The sequence below is a fragment of the Harpia harpyja genome, chromosome 9 (assembly GCF_026419915.1).
Source record: "Harpia harpyja isolate bHarHar1 chromosome 9, bHarHar1 primary haplotype, whole genome shotgun sequence".
NCBI classification, from domain to species: Eukaryota; Metazoa; Chordata; class Aves; order Accipitriformes; family Accipitridae; genus Harpia; species Harpia harpyja.
In genome coordinates this window covers 2,591,000-2,613,294 of record NC_068948.1, presented here as the reverse complement: position 1 = coordinate 2,613,294, position 22,295 = coordinate 2,591,000, and the positions used below count along the sequence as shown (strand labels likewise).

Here is a 22,295-nt window from a genome sequence, read left to right as displayed (position 1 = left end):
AACAGGGTTTTGAAAATGTGAGCATAGGGAAGGAATGTGCTCATGCGACTGAATCCTCAAGCTAGGGATTATGTCATTTATATAAGGCATTCTGACCATGAAGAAATTGGATTATAGAAGTGATCCCTGCAGTTGGAAAAGGTCTGCAATGCAGAAACGTAACAGCAGTGGATCATAAGCAGCAGCATTCTGAATGATGAGCACAGAAACCACTGTCTGTGTCTTTGATGTCATAAGCACAGTTCAGAAGGTTTGGGGTCCAGATATCTGAAACATATCTTTATTTCTTCTTCGTGTTGACTAGTGTGTTGCTTTCTTTTGGGAACCAGTCCATAGCAAACTAGGGATTGTGTATGACTTCTGGAAAAAATACAGCCTGTTTGAATCTGACCAGAGTTTACTTTTTTGGGTACCTAAATGTTAATGGTTATTGAGATTTGCTATTGGCTATGGCAAAGAATCCTGTGGCAAGAAATGAAGAAAATGCATGTAAACTTGATGAAGCAGCAAATTTAATAGCAACAACATTGGTCCAGAAATGATGATTTCATATAATAACCTAATATGTCATTACTGCAAATAATTAAGTTGAGATGAAATTTGATTTCAGTACCCTGTTTATGAATTTGCTGTGATGTGAGTGAGCATATGGATGGCTCATAACTTTCGAGGATGAGATTCTGGCCGTGTTCAGTTCAGTGGCAGAACTCCTGTTGAGTTCAGCTGTGCCACAATTTCATCCTTAATATTTGTCAGAGAGGTACTGGGAGGAGTCCTGCCATGCCATATCCACTTTGCTTTACCAGTCCACAGACCATCTGTTTTTTATTGGTGAAGTGTTGTTCCATAAAATCTACCAAAAACTGAGTGCAGCGCTAGCATGGGAACTAAATTAGGTTGTTGTCCTAACAATGTGGTTTGCTTCTGCTCTAAGCAGTAATACTTTGATTCATTATTTTAAACTTAAATGAAAAATCTAATGTCATCAGCCTTGCATTTGCCAATCATAGCTAAAAAAGCTCAAGCCAATATAAAGGATTTTATTTTTCCTTCTGTTTCAAGTTTCTTGAAGTTTGTCAGTGGAAAGAGATTCCTTCCTTTCTTTTTCTAGAAGAAAAAGAAAACACTAACCCAATCTGTATTTAATAGAATATTTTGTATAATATGCAGAAACTATAGAAAATGAAGAGATGTATGTTTATTAAAAGTTCTTGATGTACTGCATAAGGTTCACTGCAAGAGAGATGAAAGTTTATCTTTGGAAGTATAAATTATCACTTGTGGCATAAATTTGCTTGTGGGGTGGCAGTGGTATTGAAGAATGCTTTGGGGCAAGAAACCAAAATGACTTAAACATACTATATGTCATTAAGTAGCTCATTACTTCATCCCTACTAAAAATGTAGATATTTTCTGGTGAAATATGATATAAGAACATCCGTAGTTGTAATTTTCTTTGTGTAACAGAAAATACAGGTTTAGGTCTTTTGAGATTTTATAGCAATCTCCACAAATGAGTTTGAAAAAACAGATTTCCAAATTCAGAATTTTGCACTTACAAGAAACTTTATAACACAAAGGATGGTTTTACATGTTGTCTTGGAAAAAACTGAGAGGGGATTTCTGAAGTTCATAAAAGAAAATCCATCAACAGTTTTTATTCTTTAAAATAATCTAAGTAATTAAATGAAAACAAAATAACATTAGTTATTTCCTGCTGTGTAACTTTGTTAGTGTGTCATTTCTGTGAAAGGCTCTTGCATCTGCACATGTGTTTTTGCAGACTCTCACCAATCATTTTTTAATATATTTGTCAGTTTTAGCTAATTATGACAAGAGGATAGAAGATCAGTACCTACAAATTAAATGCAGAATGAGTGGTTGGGTGGGGGAGGGAGATACAAATTCACTAATTGCATTAAGGAGAACCTGTGCCCTTAGTTCAGTTGTATTATTGGACATCAGAAATCCTCTCTTGGCTCCATACAGTCGTCTGTTTCTCAGGGAACTATTTATGCATATTGAAATAACTGTCACATTAGGGACATGATTGTTGGTTAAAAAAAAAAAAAACAAACAAGAACAAAAAAAAAACCCACCAAAAAAACCCAGTACCCGCAGAAGGGAGGGTACCGTGGTGAAAGATGTATGAGTACTGTTATAGCCAGCTTAGTACTATTCTGTTGAATTTTCCCATCTGCTTCCAAGACTACTTGGTAGAGTGAATTTTTGCTTATTTCCTGTCATGAGTTAACATTTATTTCAACCAGAATACATCCCTGTCATTTAAATAACATAGGAAAAAAGTGTTATCTGAAAATATCTTATGATAAAGTCTGATTTTTAACTATATGGTAAATGATGTATATTCTATTTCAAATGGCACATAACTTTTTAAGATGCAATTAAAAATGTGGAATAGAAAGAAATTGGTAATCAAACCTTGGTATTTCCATTGCGTCATAATATTGCTTCCAGTAAAGATGGGACCACTTTTCTACTGTACTAGTTGAAAGAGATGTTAATACACTTTGATAGAAGAATGAAACATAGCTATGTCCTCTTCAGAGGGCTGTTCAGACAGAATTGAGCACTATGCTGCTCTACAAAATTCATTGACACAATACTGCTTGAGAAGCAGACCACCCGCGTTTGTTTAATAGGAAACACATTTGACTCCTGCTTGATTGTGTAATGTATGTCAGTAAGATCAGTGTATATATATATGAGTATATATATTCGTGCACATAACCCAAACATAATGCAGGTTGGGCCAGTTTAAGCAACTTGCGACTTGTCATGTAAAATCTGTGCATCACAGTAAGTTACTACTGTTTCAGCTTCTCATTTGCTTTTAATGAAGGTTTTGATCTTAATAGCAATGCAGGATAAACAACAAATATACCACACTTCTGTTCCATCTTTCTTGAGCATTACCATGCTTTTAAATACCGGAGGAAGGGTAGTAAGTTGCTTCTCATAGACAAACTGTTAGCTCTCATGTTTCTCGCGAGTGGATCTGTTTTATGAGAAACTGCAGACTGTTGCTATTATATAGAATGTTTTATATAAATGAACATTACAGTTACTGAAGACGTGCACTGTAAATACAGAATGTATTTAGTATTTGCTGTTTTTTCATTTTTCCACTTTAAAAAAGCCTTTTTTATTGCTGTATTTTTATAAACTATACCCATTTTTCCTTTTATATCCTTTTTTCCTTCCTAATCTTTGTATACTTTTTCTGCACTCTCTCTCTGTCTTACGTTCATTTCCTGTTTATAATTCTGGGCTTCACGTATCTCATTTCTGAATATCGTACTAGTCACTGATTGTCAGAGTGTATAGTGTATATACAATGGTTTAAAACAGTGTTACACCTAGATGCAACAGAGATGGATGGCTCCAAGTCTTGGTTATCAGCAACTGTACACATGCATTTAGACCTTGGATTCCATCTGGAGACTGTTGGAGAACTTGAAAATTTTTCAAATTGGCATTTTGTCCGATCTCTTTAATATTTCATCAGCATGAGAAATTGATGAATTTCTGTAACTTGGATTGTTGTGATTACATTGCTAATTGTCATTGCAATCTGTCCCCCTTGACAGACCAGCTAACTCAAGAATCAGTCAAGCTCTGGATAATCTGAAAGTTTGGGGGGAAGAGGAATGGGTTAGTGGCAGGATCCCTGATGTTTTCTGTTTAACCCATGCTTCTGTTTCTTCATTATATAGGACATTAACTAATCTTCCAAGCTATAGTAGTCTGAAAAGAAGTTGTGTGGTTTGTATCTGCATGGATGAGCTAATCTTGTGGTCCCTGGAAGTACTTTTTGCCAACATTTTCTTCTCCTAGTAATAAATACCATGGACTGTAGCTCTTTGGAAATAAAAATTTACTTCAGCCTGTTCCTTTGAGGACTGCAGTGTTATCAGGTGCTGTAGTGCATTTCTCCTCAACTGCCAGATCATGGCTTAGAGGTGGGACAAACTTCATTTTACAGTTTGAAGGGCTGAGTATAAGCAGACAAGAATTCATCCAATTCTGCAGCATCATGCCTGTGGCAGATGGGGGAGTTGAAGCAGGCTCTCCTCAGCTGTGTGCTGTTCAAAACCTCTACTCTGAATCTTACCAAGTGGACCACCTCCATCTGACAATTTCAGAAGAGCTGCGTTGTGGTTCATTCTGAAGTCCATGAGAGTGGTGACTGTCGTCAGGGGCAGAACTTGGGAAGATAGGAGGGAGAGTTTGCAGAGGTGTTGAACTGTCTCGTACTCAAGAAGAAAGTGAGAGTGAAGTCTGAGAGTTCAGCACATCTTTAAGTGGAAAGAAGTGAAAGAAAGCATTTATGTTGTGCTTTTCTCATATCCAAAAAGCATTAATTTTTTTTGTACAGCACCCTCGGGAAAGGCCTTGTGATGCAGCAGTGCTGCTTTTTTCAAACATGTTGTCTTCCTCAGAGCTGCAAAAGTCTGGCTTCAGTTCCAAATAGCTGCTTCTTTGTGAATCAATTAAATGCTGCCACATGGAGGGAAGTGATAACCTCTTTTGAGTCTAGGCAAGAAGATAATATGAGAACCCATTGAGTTTATCTCAGCACCACAGTTCTCATAAATGGCATCAATGCTGGCACTTGCTTACTGACTTTATGTAAGCACTCTAATTTAATGCTGGCTGTTGTTTTCTTCTTTCCTGGGCACTTATGTTTATTTCAATTACTTTGCTGGCCAGTTACTGTTTATTAAAGTGAAATAAAGACAGCAATTTTGGGAAATAAATTGTTGGCAGTGTGTTTTCTCTCTCCCTCTCACACTTCTCTTGTTCTTGCATTATACAAGTGATGAATTTCATTTTCCATTCTTGAACGTAAGCAGCTGCTTAGCCTGTCAGTTGCAACTGTGATTGCATGTAACTTGATTGTGCATGATGTGCTGTCAAGCATTTGGAGTTTGTAGGCTCTACAGAAAGAAGAAAACTAATGCATTAGGTCACTTGGACCATCTCTTTCCAGCTGATGCACAGTTGTTCCATCCTGTCAATACTTTTCCGCTTTGGCCAGACTTCCTTAAAGTATGTGCTGAAGTGCACTGGTCCTCACTTCTTGAGAGGCAGCTAAAAAAATACAGATAAGTCAGTGAGCATAAAAGCAGTTTTCTCAGTGACTTTAAATGTTGCTTCAGGAGTATATAACGAAAAAAGGGGTAAGTTGTTTAATTTTATAAGAAAGATGTGCTCTTGGGAAAGTTACTGCTACAAATATGATAACTTAGCTGAATGAGTGCTGCTTTTTTTTTTCTAATGAAAATCAAGGGAGTCTTGCGTGGATTTCAGAAGTCATTACGTATTAATGAATTAACAAGCCCCAAACCCTGATGTCAGCAAGAAGTATTGGACCATTTGTAATCAGTGTTGAGTGTGATGTCCAAGGATCATCTTTATCAATACCGAAGGTCCACCTGAGCTGTGAAGTTACAAGTAAAATAGAGGACTCTTTGTATCACAGTTGTACTAGTCACTGTTTTCTTTGGGCTGATTCCTCCATACATGGAACTTCTCCAGTGTTGTGACTGTTTGCAGGGTAGTTACTCCAGTGTGCAGCGGTGGTATCCCTTTAGGACCTAATTCAGAAGGATGCGGAGCGTCCTTTACTCTCACCATCTGTAGAGGAGGCTGGTGGTTACCCAGTATCACTCAGGCTCAGTCCCTGCATAAATAAAATATCCTAATGAACTTTCAATGGACTCCAGACAAGAAATATTTTCTTTACTATCGAAGGCCTATAAATGACAAAATTGAACTTTTATGGTGTGGTTTTAGAACACATGAAGAGTCTAAGAAAGTATTTGATCCCTGACATTTTGAGAGGAAAAGCAGCTCAGCCACCAAACACAGATTGATCAGTGCAAAAATAGTGTACATTCATCTGGAAAACGCATTGCTGTATGCAAGGAGAGCTGTGATTTCACAGAATGTCATAAACGGAATTCCAGAAAGTTGCATAGCTTTTCCTTTCCTGGCTTTGAACTTTCTTTTCTCCATTTCACAAGGGTTAAAAAGTGAAGTGAGGAGATGCCTCAAGCTGACTGCAAGTAAAATGTAAATAAATTCCCGCAGCGTTCAGGCTTCTGTCGTGCCAGTCGTTTCCAAACCCACAAGCTCCTTCGGAAGGGGAGAAATTTTCGTTGTTGATTCATAAGTGAGTTTTTCTTGGCGGCACGTGTGGTGGCGTTTGCCATCCAGATGGGCTCCCGAGGCACTGCGGTGAGGGCTTATGTAACGGGATGTTTCGGGAAGGGGGTGGTTAAAGCAACAACCCTCCTTTTTCCATCGGTTCTGCTGCCGGTTCTGTCAGATCACGTTGTGCTGCTGTGTAAAAGACGAACAGCTGTTGAATCAACTTCTCTGTAAAACTGCGGCTATCAAAAATGACCTGAAGTGTGGTTATTGGCAGCGGCTTCTTAAAATCAGAAACATTTATTTCGATCAAGCGTTACTGCTTCAATTTAGGTGATTCCATTTGTTTTGAGCATCAGACTTTGATTTCAAACAGTGAGTTGATCCTTTGGCAATAAACACTTCATATACTTAGGTATATTCCATTCCAAACCAGAATGATGTCTGATAAACCTTGTGGGATTGTTTCTCCCAGTGAGTAAAAGAAATAGCAAGATCTTTGCTTGCTATGATCATAAATGAATGCTCTGACATTTTGAATGTGCAAAACTAAAAGGTAAATTTAACTGAATACTTAAAAGCATGATATCCTGTAAATGCATTTCTATTATGCAAAAAGAAGGTAATAGTTATGATGAGCGCATTAGGTATTTTATTTGGAAGGAGATTGTTAGTGGCCGGGTAAGTCAAACAAGTATTGGAGTCTTTAGGTCCTAATCTTAATGAAAAGCTGTTTCAGATGAAAATGCTTGTGCAGTCTATATGGAATGCTGTCACTGCAATTTTTTTTAGCTGTACAGCTATAGCTGTATAAAGTATGCAGTTTTGCTTTCATACTGAGACCCAAATGTTGCATGAATATATATATATTTTGGGAGGAAATGAAACATAGATCTTCTTTTTTCAAGGTATCTTGTTTTATTTGCTGTGTTTTTAGATTCTTGCAAGATGGTTTTTAGAGCAAGCAATGTGTTTTCTTTTAAAAATGGAGGAAAAAATAGAAGCAAATCTATGTCATTTGTCCAGTATCATTGTAGTGGAGTACCTCTCATGTAACTTGTGAGCTGTAGCAAATCTGTAGTAGATGGCATGAAGACTTTTCTATTTTCAGATTATAAAACCTCTGGTTTGGTCTAGAATTATTTTCTTGTGGGGTTGATTGATTCATTTAATGAGTCAGACACTAAGTTTTCGATACTTTTCGATAATTATACTCTGGTTATTAAACAGTTACATTTATGCAGCTGTTGATATTCTGTCACCATTGGAGAAATGTGATCAAAAGATCCCTACAGGAATGCCTTACGGCCACTACTGTAACACGCCGTGTGGAGCTCACTTCAATCAAAGTGTGCAACCAGGAACATCAAAAATACTCTATTTCTGTAGTGATTAATTCGCTCGCTTCCATTTCACAGCATATCTCTGGTTCTGCAGTTCTGCTAACCTTTTGTAGCACTTGGCATGTGCTGCAAGGGAGTCGGAGATTGAGCAAACATACACATGCACGGATAAAAATGCTGCTGTTTCTTGCCAGAATGGTAAATTTGATGCTCCACTGGATGGCATTATTTGCATGCTTATGGCTGTCTCTCGATGAGTCAAAATAAAATAGGTAAAATACATAAACATAGACTGGCTGGTTTTCCAGAAAGGTGGTAAGGTGTGTCTGAATGTAGGAGCTCTTCTGTTTTAGAAGAGGATACATTGGTAGAATTTGGAGTTTCTAGATGCAATATAATTTTATTTTTGTTTTTGAAACTTCTGGTAGGGTTCTGTAGACCCACATGGGTCCTTTTAATTTGTAGAACAAGGGCATTTAAAATAATTTTTAATTTCATGTTTTCTCTGGTTCTAGGATTTGCTAAAAATTATTCAGACAAATAGTCTATACAAATATTAATAATAATGAAATATTTGGACAAATTAACTTTTAATAAAATACAATTAGATGTTAAATATTCTGGTAATTGGAAGCTAGTTATTATTTCTTTTGAGGAACAGTACACTGCCAGAATCAAATCTGAGCCAGATCTGCATGTAAGCATCAAGAAGGTGCTTACTTTTCTCGTGTATCATTTGGTTTCAAAATGCTCTGTTTTACAGAGAGCAAGAACAGAGAAAGAGAAACCTCATGCCTTTTGGGTTGTACTGCTTTCTCATAACTTAAACAAACAAACAAACAAAAAACCCCAACAAACAAACAAAAAACTATCTGGATGTTGGAGACTACGTATTTTACCTGAAGCAGAAAGACTTCTAGCAATCACTTCTAAAAGGTGAATGGTCTCTTGCAGTAGGCCTTTGATCTGGTATGCTTGAGACAAATGTGAAAAATAAATGTGGTTCCAGTCATCTGTCTGCATCCACCAAATCATCGGATCTGCAGCTTCAGATTGACAGAGAAAGTTGCAATGATTGAAGCAGTGAGTCTTTCACTTTAATCTGTTATTTGTGACACAAGCCTGTATGTGCAAACACTTTTTGTGCTGTTTGGTAGATACTTAAAACAACTTAACTTCTGAAGTGTTTCCTCAATGTGATAGAGTAATTTGACATTATTGAGGGAAACTTTCTTGCCTGTTCTTCCAAGTGGTTTAGTGTTCTATTTGCATAGAATTGTAATCAGCAGATTGTCTAAACAGTGTAATGAGCATTTTATAAATAGTTTAATACTTCTTCTGGCTTTCGTTGATGCTGGTATGTCAAAATGCACCCTTTTAATCCCAGAAGGTATTCCTACCAGACAGATACTTTACTTGATTTTGCTTTGTTTTAGGAGCTGAGATGAGAAAACATTATTTTAAATTGTTGATTTCCTTGAAATAGCTAAGCCATGCTGCTTTCCTATATATTAGAAAAGAGATTTTCATTCTAAAAGGGAACCAATGAGTGATAGTATGTTACCTCACCCCATCCCGTTCTTGAACTTGGGGAATTTGTAGTAGCCATGGTTTGGGACAGATGGTGTCTTGGTAATTTTAAGACCTGTATTACTGGGATTTTGGGGAGTGGGAATGGGATGCTGATAGGCTGATGTCAGTTCAGTCTGCAGAAATCGACATCCACAGTCTCACTTCTATTTCAGTTATCTTGTAAAAGGTATGAAAATACAATGTCTAGAGTTTGGTTCCTTAATGTGGTGACGTGTGTATTTATATAACACCCACATCATGACGGCATCTGGAAGCCAGGAGAATTATGCAATATAAACAATACACTCCTGGAAAAAACTTTTTTTGTTGTCCCTAAAGTTAGTCCTTATTCTCTAAATTGTCTAATCACATGCTCGCACTTAAGACCGCTGACTTCACTGACGTTTTTCACATCTGGAGTGTTTCCTCGAACATGCCTGGCTTTTTCAATTGTATTCTTAGTGGTATTTATGAATTTCTTTACTCTCTTGTCGTGACATTTAATTTTCTTACCTAGAAATTGTTTACCTATAGTATTTGTTGCAAAGCAGTTGTAAAATTAGCAATTACATGTTTTGTTATAAAGCTACCTAAGACTCCTCATGATCTCTAGAACAGAGTTGAGTTCCTACTGTCCAAGTAGAAAGGGATTTGATTAACATGGAATTTTGAGGTTTATGTATTATTATAACTTAGTCAAAGAGTATAACAAAATAATCTGTTTTCTATGGAATCTTATTTGCAGAAATCCTCTTTAATCATATCTTCTGTACCTAGGAAAAAAGGGCATTTTTTTCTTTAAAAGCTGACACTTGAAAATTTCCTGAAAAAGTTCAGCTTTTGTGAACATTTTATAATATTTGATTTTTATATTTCACTGTTGAAAATATTCTGGTTACTGACACAGGTTTAGTAAATCCTTATTAAGGTATGTGCAGTAGAATAGGATTTCAGTTGTATTTGAGGCTGTAAGTACCCCCTGAATATAGCTTGCACTGTAACATGTGCGCACTGTAGTCTCTAGTAGTCTACAAATTTATGGCTGTTTGAAAGGTATGAGTGTAATAGTTAAACAAAGAAACTGTAGAAATAAAATGGAAAACAGAGTAATTGCTTGGTAGCTGAATTTTCCTTCCCTCCTCTGTCTCTCCAAGTTTTTAACAGCTCCCCCCCCCCCCATTTCTTTTTGGATGGTGTTTAGCCTGTGGATGAGAACAATGTTATGGAAAGTGATTATCTGGTGACGTGATTGACGTTCACAAGCATGTGATGTTGGAGAAGCTGCCAGGGTTCTGCCATCCCACTGACTGTAACGGGGCGACTTTTCCTTGAATGAGGATGATGTTGCCCTCCCCTCCTGCATCCCTTTGCCCAACCCTAAACACTTCTGAGTTTTGGAGGGGGAAACTGCCTCCCAGCTGTGGAGATCATACCCCCCCCCCAGCTGACAAATGAGTAAACAATTACTCTCTTTAAAATTGTTTCAATATGGTCAATGCATGACCATAATTACGTTTCAAGAATTGAAGCCTGAAGGCGCGAGAAGTAACTTCAGAGGTGCTTAATTTTTTCCTCCGCTGTTCCAATATTTAGTACAGCAGATTTTGTTGTCATATGCTATTCGTTTAATAAAAAGAACTCCAAATGCATGACCCTTATGTGAAAAAATGCATTTTGTTAGCCAAACCCCCAAATAATCGCCCCTCTTCATGATTCTGAGCAGTCAGAATCTGAAGCCCTTGTTTTTCATAATATCCATCACATTCTTGTCAATTAAAAAAAGATTCTGTTCATCAGTTTAGTAATTTGAATTTTGAATGACATCCTGTTGCTTTTTCTCTAGACTTTAAAAATTATGTTGAATTTGAAAATGGAAGGAACAGTTAACCAAATCTGTTTGGATTACACATTTAATGTAAATATGTCTTTATTTTATACATGTGGCTGTTACATTCTCTGGTGGTAATACTTTCCCTAATCTTTCAAAATGTAACAATAACAGAGGGAAAGTCTGTGCCATCTCAGTATAAAGGGCAGCAAAGGGAACTCTGCCAGGTCCATGAAAATAATGATTTACCTTTTCATTTTCTAAAGAAATCTGGTATTCATGGAGAGTGGAAGCAGCACAACCTAGCAATATCCAAATGCAAGCTATTGACATGAAGTTTGTTTTTTAGGAGGCTGATTTTGAATGTGGTATCAAGATGGAATATTTCATGTCTGGTTTTGATATTAGAAATGTCTTCTCTTCCTCCTCAATTTGTTCTTAATTAAATTTCTTTACAATTTAATGTTTTATGTGGGTTGTTTTGTCTGCTGACTGACTTCTGACCTTTAAGAAAGAGAGGATTACTTTCTCAGGAACATTGTTTTCATGGGGTGTTCTTTTTTTCTAATTAGCCCTGTTTTTAAAAAAACCCAACACTTTCTCGCCCTATTTTGTACATTAGATGCCCCCAAAGTTTGGGACTGTATAGTCATTTCAGACATCATTGCTGATGATCTTTGTGTTTGTACCAGATGATCTTCACTGCATTTCCAAACTTTTTTTGCTTTGAACCACAGAAAGATTTATTTTGCAGTGCACAAGAAGCATTCTAGAACTTGTTGTGTCAGTCATCTTTTTAGTTTTATAAGAACTTTGACAAAAATGTGCTGTGTGTTTCATCTGGGATGTGGAAGGCAAAACTTAGTATGATGCACCTGTTGGCTTTTAAAGCTGACTTCTTGATAATTTCACTGAGGCACACGTGCCTTCCTCCTAAGCTTTTGTTTGATAAGATTTGAACATTGATTCTTGCAAACCAAAGCGATTTCCTCTTTGCGCACTTCAGAATAGCGTGTGTCTCTGAATTCTTTGTGCAGACCTTTTTGTCTCCCAAGCTGCTGCTAGTATGTATCTGGTCTATAGAAATCACTCAAGCTCTTGCAATTTATTAAATAACTGAACTATTTTAAGTCTCTGGTGTGTTTTCATAGAAAGCTTTGTTTAGGAAATGAGGTTCCCAAAGAAAGCAAACTTTGGACCCTTAGTGTTTAAAAACAAGCACATCCTTTGTTTTGAATGTTACCGGCAACTATCCATTGTCCTAAATAAAAGGATCACTAAAAACACAGTCAGCCATCCTTACATGATCTAAATCTTTTACTTCACTCTTCCTGTATAAGTGCATCTGTCTTCCAAAATACTGTTGTCTTTTTGCCAAAGTGCTGAATTATATTGCTGAATGTATTTTTTTATGTGTTTTTAGCAGGGTTATGTGCCTCATAGATACTGTGCTGCTTACAAATTACAGTGCTTCTTGCTGCTTTTGACTAGCAAATGTTCCAAAAAAGTCAAATCCCTTCTCACTGAAGTATTTCTGTCTTTTCTAATATGGACTTACCCAAGTAAAATGTCTCATTTGCAGTATCTTGCTTTAGTACTGCCTTTCTAACTTTTTTTGGTATTTGACATACTCAGAATGAGACAGCTGAAAGCTCTCTTGCATGTGATCATTTATGGATAGAGAACAGAAAGTCAGCACGCTTCAGTTTTCTAATAGTGTTTGCACATGTTTTCGGGATGTATCTCTCTGCTACAGGTAAATCATATTTCTAATGTTATGGTGAACTTTTTATCTGCTTAAAAAATACTCCACTGTCGTTAGCATTAGATTTTTCTTCAGTCATCAGTGGACTGTTATGAAATGTGGTTGCTAAAGACCTATCTGTAGAATAACATTTTAGATTGTAATACCAACTGGATAGATTTATACATCTGAAATTCATTTAACCTTCATATCAACTATCTATGTATTTAAGGGCTAATTTTTCATGCCTAATTTGCACATGCAGTTACTGTGACTGAGTATGCAGTTACGGTAAAAATCTGTGCAAACAGTAGGTGTTTCGTCTATAGCAATTTTACACCTTCGACCACTGTAACAGCTAAGTAGGAATTTCATGAATAAGGGAAAAGAAATAAGCACGCCTGGCTTTGAAAATCTGTGCCTGATGTCTTAGGTCTCTCTAGCCTAAAACCTTCTTCTCTGACTCTACCCTGTTTAGCTTGTTACCTGTTTTCCATGTTTTTCTCTGTAGTCATGTTCTCTCCATGAAGGTAGTGGTCTCTCTATCCAGTATTTCATGGCCATTCCTTATCACATTGATTAAATGATAGCTTTTGTGATCAGTAAGTAGAAGGTCTTTCCCTGTCTTTCCTCAGTAGAGCAATTTCTGGGACATTTTATGTTGCAGCTCTGGCACTAAGCATCTTTCTCAAGCTCTTGTCCTACATGCTTGGGTCCCCTAGTATGAACAGTTCACTGCACCTGAGACTACCTTGTCCCAAATAATTTAGACTGCTTTTGATTTCTCTTTGAATTAAGTGGCATCCTGGAATATCCTATGGATTACACTGTAATAGTTAAAATCCCTAGCTAGACTGCTTTTCTGTGAGAGTTTTCTCTGACCTACAATTGATTCAGTCACTTCTCTAAACAGAGCAGCGTACAACGTGAAAGTCATTAAAATCTATTTGTGAATGAAATATGGAGATTTTTCCAAAGTAACCACAGAGCATATGACTGTGTTTTATGTAGGACTACACAAGTATTTTTGTACGTTCTGACAGCTGAGGTCGTATAAAGAGTTAAAGCACAATTGTTTTTATTGGACTTTACTGCAAACATTTATAAAGTCATTTCTCTGTGTAGTGCATATTAGTAATAGATTAAACTGAGAAATGTGGTCTCAGTATTTACAATACAGAATGTGCTTTCCTTTTGCTGACACCTATGGAAAGGAAACTGCTGCACAGCAGCAGATGATAATAATTTCAGTCGATTTTCTTCCTTTCCTACTCCCACCCTCTTTTTGGAGACATAATGTAGGGGTTGTAAAGCAATCTCTAACGTGCTTGCTGTCACTTGCCAGTGAGAAATCTTGAGGCCTTTAAAATGCTTTTGAATTAGCTTTTTAGTGCCAGTGTCTTCCTCCTGTTTGTTCTCTACTTTATTTCAAATTGATTTTTGAACAGATCTATAAGAAAATTTAGAGCATTGGAAAATAAATGTGTTTAAAAAATACTGAGGACTTAAGAGATATGGCACTTGACTATGTTAGATCAGTTACCTGCAAATTTCACTTTCTGAGGACGCTGGGCTCATTTGTAATACAAAGACAGTACAAAGCTCTTGGTTTGTGCAAACCTGGAATTTCACAGCTGTAGGCTTCAAATAATTTGTTTTACAGGAACAGACCACATCCTGTTCGTAGGACTATACAACAGCTTAAGCAAGTACTTCTTGAGTGCTTGAGTACTGCACTCAGCTCTGGGGCCCCCAGCGTAAGAAGGACATGGACCTGATGGAGCAAGTCCAGAGGAGGGCCACAAAGATGATCAGAGGGCTGGAGCACCTATCCTGTGAAGACAGGTTGAGAGAGTTGGGGTTGTTCAGCCTGGAGAAGAGAAGGGAGACCTTAGAGCGGCCTTCCAGTACTTAAAGGGAGCCTACAGGAAAGATGGGGAGGGACTCTTTATCAGGGAGTGTAGTGATAGGACAAGGGGTAACGGTTTTAAACTGAAAGAGGGTAGATTTAGATTAGATATTAGGAAGAAATTCTTCACAGTGAGGGTGGTGAGGCACTGGAACAGGTTGCTCAGAGAGGTTGTGGATGCCCCATCCCTGGAGGCGTTCAAGGCCAGGTTGGATGGGGCTTTGAGCAACCTGGTCTAGTGGAAGGTGTCCCTGCCCATGGCAGGGGCGGTGGAACTAGGTGATCTTTAAGGTCCCTTCCAACACACACCATTCTATGATTCACAGGATCAGGATCCTATTTGAGAGTGAGATTGAAAAACCAGTAGGTTGAAAGGATTATTTTACTTTGCAGAGTATGGAGAGCAACTGATACCAAAAGGAAAATAAGAATCTTAGAGATCCTTCAAGCATAGTCATGTTAAGTAAAAGCATATATGACAGCTTTGGATTGTTTTGTAACTGCAGCATTGCACATCTAAATCTGGAAAGTTTAGAAGTACTGAAGTTTTAGCAAATGTTAAATGTTCAGATCTTTCAATTCACAGGTTTTGAACCTTTGGGCTTACTTTTTCAAGTGTTTTTTCTGCAGCCATGAGGATTATAAATTTCTGTTAACATACAGTCAAATGCTCTCAACTGTTGATGCTTTAAGCAAAATATAAACCACTCTGAAACTTACAATGAAATGGTAAAAGTATGTAGCAATATCAGGAGAACCTTGAAACAGCTGACAATGCACGTGTTTCCTTCCAGTTTTAAAGCCATTTGTCCAGATGTTGAAACAAGCATTTCTTGTCGTACCTGAAATAGTCTTTTTGCTCCCTCTGTTTCTTGTATAACTAGGCTTCCCCTTTGGGTGCAGAGGTTGCACATGATAATGAACCTGTTTTGAGTTGGCAGCAGGACTCAAACTGTATGAGCTTTGTTTCAAAATAGTCAGTTCAACTCACGAGTCAATGTTGTGTTTATATAACAGTTTGGCAACTTAGCACCGAATGCTGGAAAGTGTATAATGTGGCTCTTCAAATGACTTAATACTAGTAGTAATATTTTCAGAAGATTATAATTTTGTATTGCATTTTTATTGGATTCTGATGAATTTTGAACTGAGCTTTAAAAGAGGTTTTTTTTATAGGGAGCTTTATACGGTTTCCTACTTATCAGACTTACGCATATTGTGGGGCACTATCAGTGAGAAATAAGGCTTTATCCAGTTTTGGCTTTGGAGTGCTGGATCCTTCTGTTGGTTAGTGTTGCACAGCTTGAATGTAATAGTGCAGCTTCCATGGATAGAAGTGTAGATTAGAAAATTTCGTAGGCCGCTGACATTTTTAAATACATAACTGTGCATATGTATGATGACTTAATTTTGTGAATAGTTGTTGAAATCTCATCACTGTGTATAACTTTGGTGTTTTTTGTATTCCTTTAGGCAGTGTCAAGCATGAGGGTAGTTCTAAAATTTTCAGAGTTGCTTTGTTCACCTTGTGTGTGCGACAGTGTGTGTCATCTGTGCCTTTTCCTGAACATACGGGTTTGTGCTGATTTTCACCCCTTTGTGTTTCTCTCTAATTACAGGTCACCTATTTTACAAATTTGGAATCACAGAATCTGACTGGTATCGAATCAAGCAAAGCATAGACTCCAAATGCCGAACAGCTTGGAGGCGGAAACAGCGAGGGCAGAGTCTTGCCGTGAAAAGCTTTTCAAGGCGAACACCTTCATCATCGTCTTATAGTGGTTCAGGTAAAAAACCAAACAACCCATTGGTGGCTCATGGCTTAGACAAGCGTACTCTTCGCTGAGTAAAAAACTGGCTGGGTGGACGAGCCCAGAGGGTTGTGGTGAATGAAGCTAAATCCAGTTGGCGGTGGGTCGCAAGTGGTGTTCCCCAGGGCTCAGTATTGGGGCAGTTCTGTTTAATATCTTTATTAATGATCTGGATGAGGGGATCGAGTGCACCCTCAGTAAGTTTGCGGATGACACCAAGTTGGGAGGGAGGGTTGATCTGCTGGAGGGTAGGAAGATTCTACGGAGGGATCTGGACAGGCTGGGTCAATGGGCCAATGCCAGTTGTATGAGGTTCAACAGGGCCAAGTGCCGGGTCCTGCACTTGGGTCACAACAACCCCATGCGGCGCTACGGGCTTGGGGAGGAGTGGCTGGAAAGCTGCCCGGCAGAGAAAGACCTGGGGGTGCTGGTCGACAGCCGGCTGAATATGAGCCAGCAGTGTGCCCAGGTGGCCAAGAGGGCCAACGGCATCCTGGCTTGTATCAGAAACAGCGTGGCCAGCAGGAGCAGGGAGGTGGTTGTTCCCCTGTACTCGGCACTGGTGAGGCTGCACCTCGAGTCCTGTGTTCAGTTTTGGGCCCCTCACTACAGGAAAGACATTGGAGCATGTCCAGAGAAGGGCAATGAAGCTGGTGAAGGGCCTGGAGAACAAGGAGAAGGGTCTAGAGGACTCGTGAGGAGCAGCTGAGGGAACTGGGGTTGTTCAGTCTAGAAAAGAGGAGGCTGAGGGGAGACCTTATCGCTCTCTACAACTACCTGAAAGGAGGTTGTAGTGAGGTGGTGCTGGTCTCTTCTGTCAGGTGGCTGGAGATAGGATGAGAGGAAATGGCCTCAAGTTGCGGTAAGGGAGATTTAGGTTGGATATTAGGAAAAATTTCTTTACTGAAAGGGTTGTCAGGCATTGGAACAGGCTGCCCAGGGAAGTGGTGGAGTCACCATCCCTGGAGGTATTCAAAAAGCGCATAGACAAGGCAGTTCAGGACATGGTTTAAGGGGCATGGTTGATGGTTGGATTCTATGATCTTAAAGGTCTTTTCCAACCTAAATGATTCTATGATTCTATAACCCCCCCAAAACCCAAACAAACCCCAACAGAAATGGAAACTTACAGTAATAGTGCCATTTGTTTTTCAATATATCTGAAAATTATATTGATCTTAAGTTGTAAATACAACAGGTGCATGTAGTACCCACAAATGTGAATATTTTTGTGTAACAAAGAGAAATGGAGAAACCCACATTTCTTACAGTTGAATTTTTGGAGTGGATTTCATATTGTTGCATATTTTTTTTTGAAGTACTATTTATCATTGGCAAAGAGGCCTCTCTGTTAACAGTGTATGTATGTCTGCAGTGCTCCTCAAGGAATGTATCCATGTACTAAGTGAAGCTAACCATTTGTAGTTAAATCATCATGGGTCTTCAGTGCAAGCAAACCACCTCCTGGTACATTCAGAGTCCTTTGCAGCCTCATGGGGCTTGTATCAAAGTAGATCCCTGGTAGGATGAGCTTCTAATCCTGTTACATCTACAGATTGCAGTAATGCTCCTGGTTGCAGTGCATTAATGATCCTTGAAAGGAAGCGAGATGTGTGTGTGTTCACAAAGAAAAGAGGGAGAAGGGAGTCTGTCTCTAAAACAGTAGTAAAATACAGATTTGCCAGAAATGAAAGTGTAGTATATTCCAGTGCGTGACAGAGATTGGCTCGGTTGATTTGTACATTATCTGAATGCCTGACTTCACTGAGATGCTTGAGAACGTCCATGCACGTGTGTTAACTGAAAAAATTTAGTGCATGCAGCTTTGTGCTATCATATGGTTTGTTTGTTTGTTTTTTTACCATGGTCATTTTTTTCAGTGGAAGGTCAAAATGTTTCTGCAACTGTTGTTCATAAGAGGAGTCAAGTGAATAAATCTTTCTCAGTGTGTTCACACCATTTAGTAGGACATGCTAAATTTTGTTCCTGAAGTATTTTTCTCTGAAGAAATTAAATATGTTGTAGGTGATTCTATATTTCCATATAGGTATGTAAGCATGAATAATAATAACAAATGAAAAATACTGACCTAAGAAGTGTTCTCATAGGACATTTCTGGCTCATTCTTTTAATATAAAGCAGTGTTATGGGACATTTGTACATCATATATTAAAACCAGTGTTTTGGAAGTGAGCCCAAAGAAAAGGAAGTAAGTTTATTTGCCTGCATAAAATTTTTGGTTGCATGTTAACACTAACCACTGTATCTCATGCAAAGAATGCCAAAATCTGCTTTCAATGGAAAATTTTATGTGCTGGAACTAGGAATCATATCCAAAATTCTCAAATTAAAACAACTAATCAACATAATGATAACCATAAGCCATATACGTTGATGGGATTTTTATTTGCAGTCTCTTAGCAATCAGTATTTTAGAATAAAAAATGCAGTAGTAAGTGGATGTTATGGGCCTGTGCTCATTAGACCATACTCCTTGACTGTTGTGGAGATTTATTATTAAAAAATATTAATCTTTAATCTCCTGGTTTGGAGATTTGGGGAGACCAGTGTAGAGATGTAAAACACAGACTCAGGCTCAGTGAATTTTGTCTTCAGAAGGCCACAAGATAGTAAGTTTTGGTGGTTTTGGGTTTGGTGGTTTGTTTTTTTTTGTTTCTTTTTTTGTTGTTGTGTTTTTTTTTTGTGGTTAAGCTGAAAACTAATTCCCCCCCCCCCCAATTCCACTAACCTGATTTGTGAGTAAATTGTTCCATGGCTACAAAGACACCTGAATTAACTCTTGGGATTTCAGCAGTGTGCTATCTGAGCAGGTGGGAGTGGTGTGGTGCAGACATTCAAGAGCTGGTTCTGCAAGAGCCAACTCAGTATTTTGGGTTGTGTGGCCAGGCTAGCTCATTTAGCTGGAGCTGAGCTGGCTGCCTTTGGTACATCAACTTCCAGGATTTCCCCAGGAGTTTTTAAGCCACCTGGGTCTCCCGCTGTACAGGCTATCTCATCTCCCACATCCCCTAGATAGCAAAGAGGTGGCTGCATGTCCTTATAAAGATGTCTTTGGTCCTCAAGATGATGAAGGTCAGCTGGGGCATCTTGGCATGTCACTGGCAGGACTGTATAGACTATGCAGCCAGAAGTAGAGTACCGGCAATAACATTAACGGCTGCCTTTGGTAATGGTATGTGCAAATGTTCCCATGGATTCAAAGTATTTTGTTAATTTTCCTTAAAATATTACTTTTACTCAGAACGTCACTGGCATCATTTTCTGGGAGGCTGTAAAGATGTTGGATGAATTCACCACTACATTTGCACCCACTGTGAAAAAGCTCTTAGAAAAACAGACCACTTTTCAGAATCAGGTGGTCCTTTGAAAAACTAATATGCATTTGAAAATCAGGTGGGAGTGGTATTTCACCTGAAGAAAGAAGAGGAGGTATAATAAACAGGAGCGCAGTATATAGGGAAGGCTGAGCGAGTATATAGGGAAAAGAAAGAGATGGAAAGATGCAAGGAAATTATGTAGATTCACACATGTTTAAAAGGGTAACTTTTGCATGACAGGGCTGTAATTCCACTGCTCTGTTCAGGTAACTTCATGAACCGCTCAGACTTTGCCTTTGTGGTTTGACATCCCTGGAACCCCTCAATGGAATTACAGCATCATAATTCACAGGCATCTGTTCCTTATTATACACACTGTATAGTGGATATAGCAGAATTCCTGCTGCCAGCTAGCAGGAAAGAGAAGTAATATTTCACAGCTCTGCAGTAAAGGAGGTCTGTATTTCACAGTTATGACAACATAGCTGTCAAATATGGCTTTTTAAAGTGTTACATATGAACCCAGACAGTTTTTATGGTAGCATTTGTTTCACGGGGCAACTTAAGGTGAGCCTTGAATGGTCTGAAATTCAGCTACTTGAGAAACTGTCTTTCCCACTATTGTTAGTTATAGCTATTAAGATCAGCTTCTAGGTGCTTTATGTCAGGTCTCCACCCAGCTGTGGTTGCTGCTGTCTGCAGAAGAATACATGTGTTTGGTTTCACTGAGTAGTATGTTGCTCCATGTCAATTCACATATAACAGGCATTTGAGTTGTTTATCTGTTGGGTGGAGTATAGTAGCTGCTTCTCACAAAAGATATAATGGGGGGAAAAAAAAGGCTTTTAAAAGATGGTGAATGGCTACTGTGTCATGTTTACACTGTGAAGGATGCAGGGATATGCAGCGTAGTTTCTGTTATGTCCTCTGAGCTGTTCTGAGAAGCTCTGGCTTTGGCTCCACTCGCTTGGCATAAGACTATATAACTTCTATTCAGAGAAGCTATAATTACTTAGTTTGAGCAGGAAATTTAGTAGAGCATGGTTCTGTGACTAGTCAGGTTAGGTCACTGAGCACCTTAAGGTAAGTGTGTCAGGTTCTCTGATAGTTTAGATACAACAGTGACGTTGCATACATTCAGTAGGAAAGCACTTTCATTTCACATCTTGTAAACAAGCATTTCAGGTTATGCCACGTGGGGGAAAAACATACACACACGCTCACCCCTTTTATTGGGTTAAATATAATAAACCTAAGCTATTTGTGGAAGTACTTAAACCCACTGATTCTTCGCTAAGTGATGATAATTTCCTAGGGAAGTTTTAGGGCTTACCCTAGAATATATTCCTGAAGTCTTTAGAAAGCACTTCTTTTTGAGATGCATTATTGCCATCAACAGATGCCTTGAATAGATGCATAGTATCACAGTTTCTGCCATGCAGCTGAGCTGTTCTGAAAACATCATTAAGAGGTTTAACTGTGATTTCAATGTCCTGAGTGCAAATGAATGAACACCACGTTCCCTGTATGAACTTATTCCAGAGTTTGGTAAGGTTTTTCCACTTCTGAACTTGTGATTGTAGTATTTCATATTAAAATTGTGACCAAGAGGTGCAACAAAAAAAAGGCTCAAATCCAAAACTGTTGTGTTTGATTGGCTTGAAGTACTATTTTTCATCGGCTATCTCTAGGGGCTGATAATAGCAAGATAGCTTTCTGTTGCATTGTAGTATAATAATACATGTTTCAATCAGCAGTAATTTATTGGCACTTTCTTCAAGTGTTGCAAAGGAGCACCATTCTCTTATGTGTTACAGAGTATTTTCTTAAATGCTGGTCTGCTAAAAGTCTAGAATAACTTAGTATTTTCTGTTTGGCAGTGAAAATTGTTGATCATCTCTGCATATCATTAAAAATAATGTTTTTGTTAGTCCTGAAATTGTCTCAAATCAGCATGGTCATTGCCCTGCTGGACATCCTCCCTTATGAATTAGGTGACTTGATTTTTCCAGAGCTGTGCTTTAGCAGCAATTAATTTGCCTTATTTAAAAAAAATATATATATAGCAGCCTGAAACTCACCTCCCTGTGATGTGGCTGATTTCAGTGGCTCTGAGGAATCTTGAGGGTGGTTGAGCACAGTAACAGGTTGCCCAGAGAAGCTGCAGAAACACTTTCCCTGGAGACAGTCAAAATCCACCTGGACGCAGTCTGAAGCAACTGGTTCTGGTTGCTCATGCTTTCAGGAAGGGCATTGGATTAGATGATCTCCAGAGGTCACTTCCAACCTCATCTGTTCTGTGATTTTGTGATTTTTATGAGTTATTGGCCACATAATAAATAATTCTGAATTATTTACATCTAAAGACGATTGCTATTCTTGAGCTGCAGTCTTATGTACTTGTTTGACATGTCAAAACTTTTAGGCTTTTTCTACTTGTTGTGTATAAAAGTTTATGTAGCACATGGCTTTGATTTGAGTCGTGCAGTTAAAAATTATAACAGATTTCCTCTCTGCTCTGTTTATCATATGGAAAAATTAGCTGCGCAAATGACCTAGAAATGCAGGAGGCT

At 38.4% G+C, this 22,295-nt stretch overlaps 1 protein-coding gene across 4 annotated transcripts in view; it reads left to right on the top strand.

Moving 5' to 3' along the window:
• Window positions 1-22,295, top strand: part of BANP (BTG3 associated nuclear protein) — a 154,760-nt gene that overhangs the window by 52,782 nt on the left and 79,683 nt on the right. For all 4 annotated transcript variants that reach the window (XR_008236525.1, XM_052796046.1, XM_052796045.1 and 1 more), the window contains exon 8: window positions 16,193-16,360. Coding sequence is in view for 3 of the 4 variants with exons in the window: in XM_052796046.1 (XP_052652006.1) it covers window positions 16,193-16,360 (168 nt within the window). In the remaining variant the exon portion in view is untranslated. The remainder of the gene's footprint in view (window positions 1-16,192; window positions 16,361-22,295) is intronic.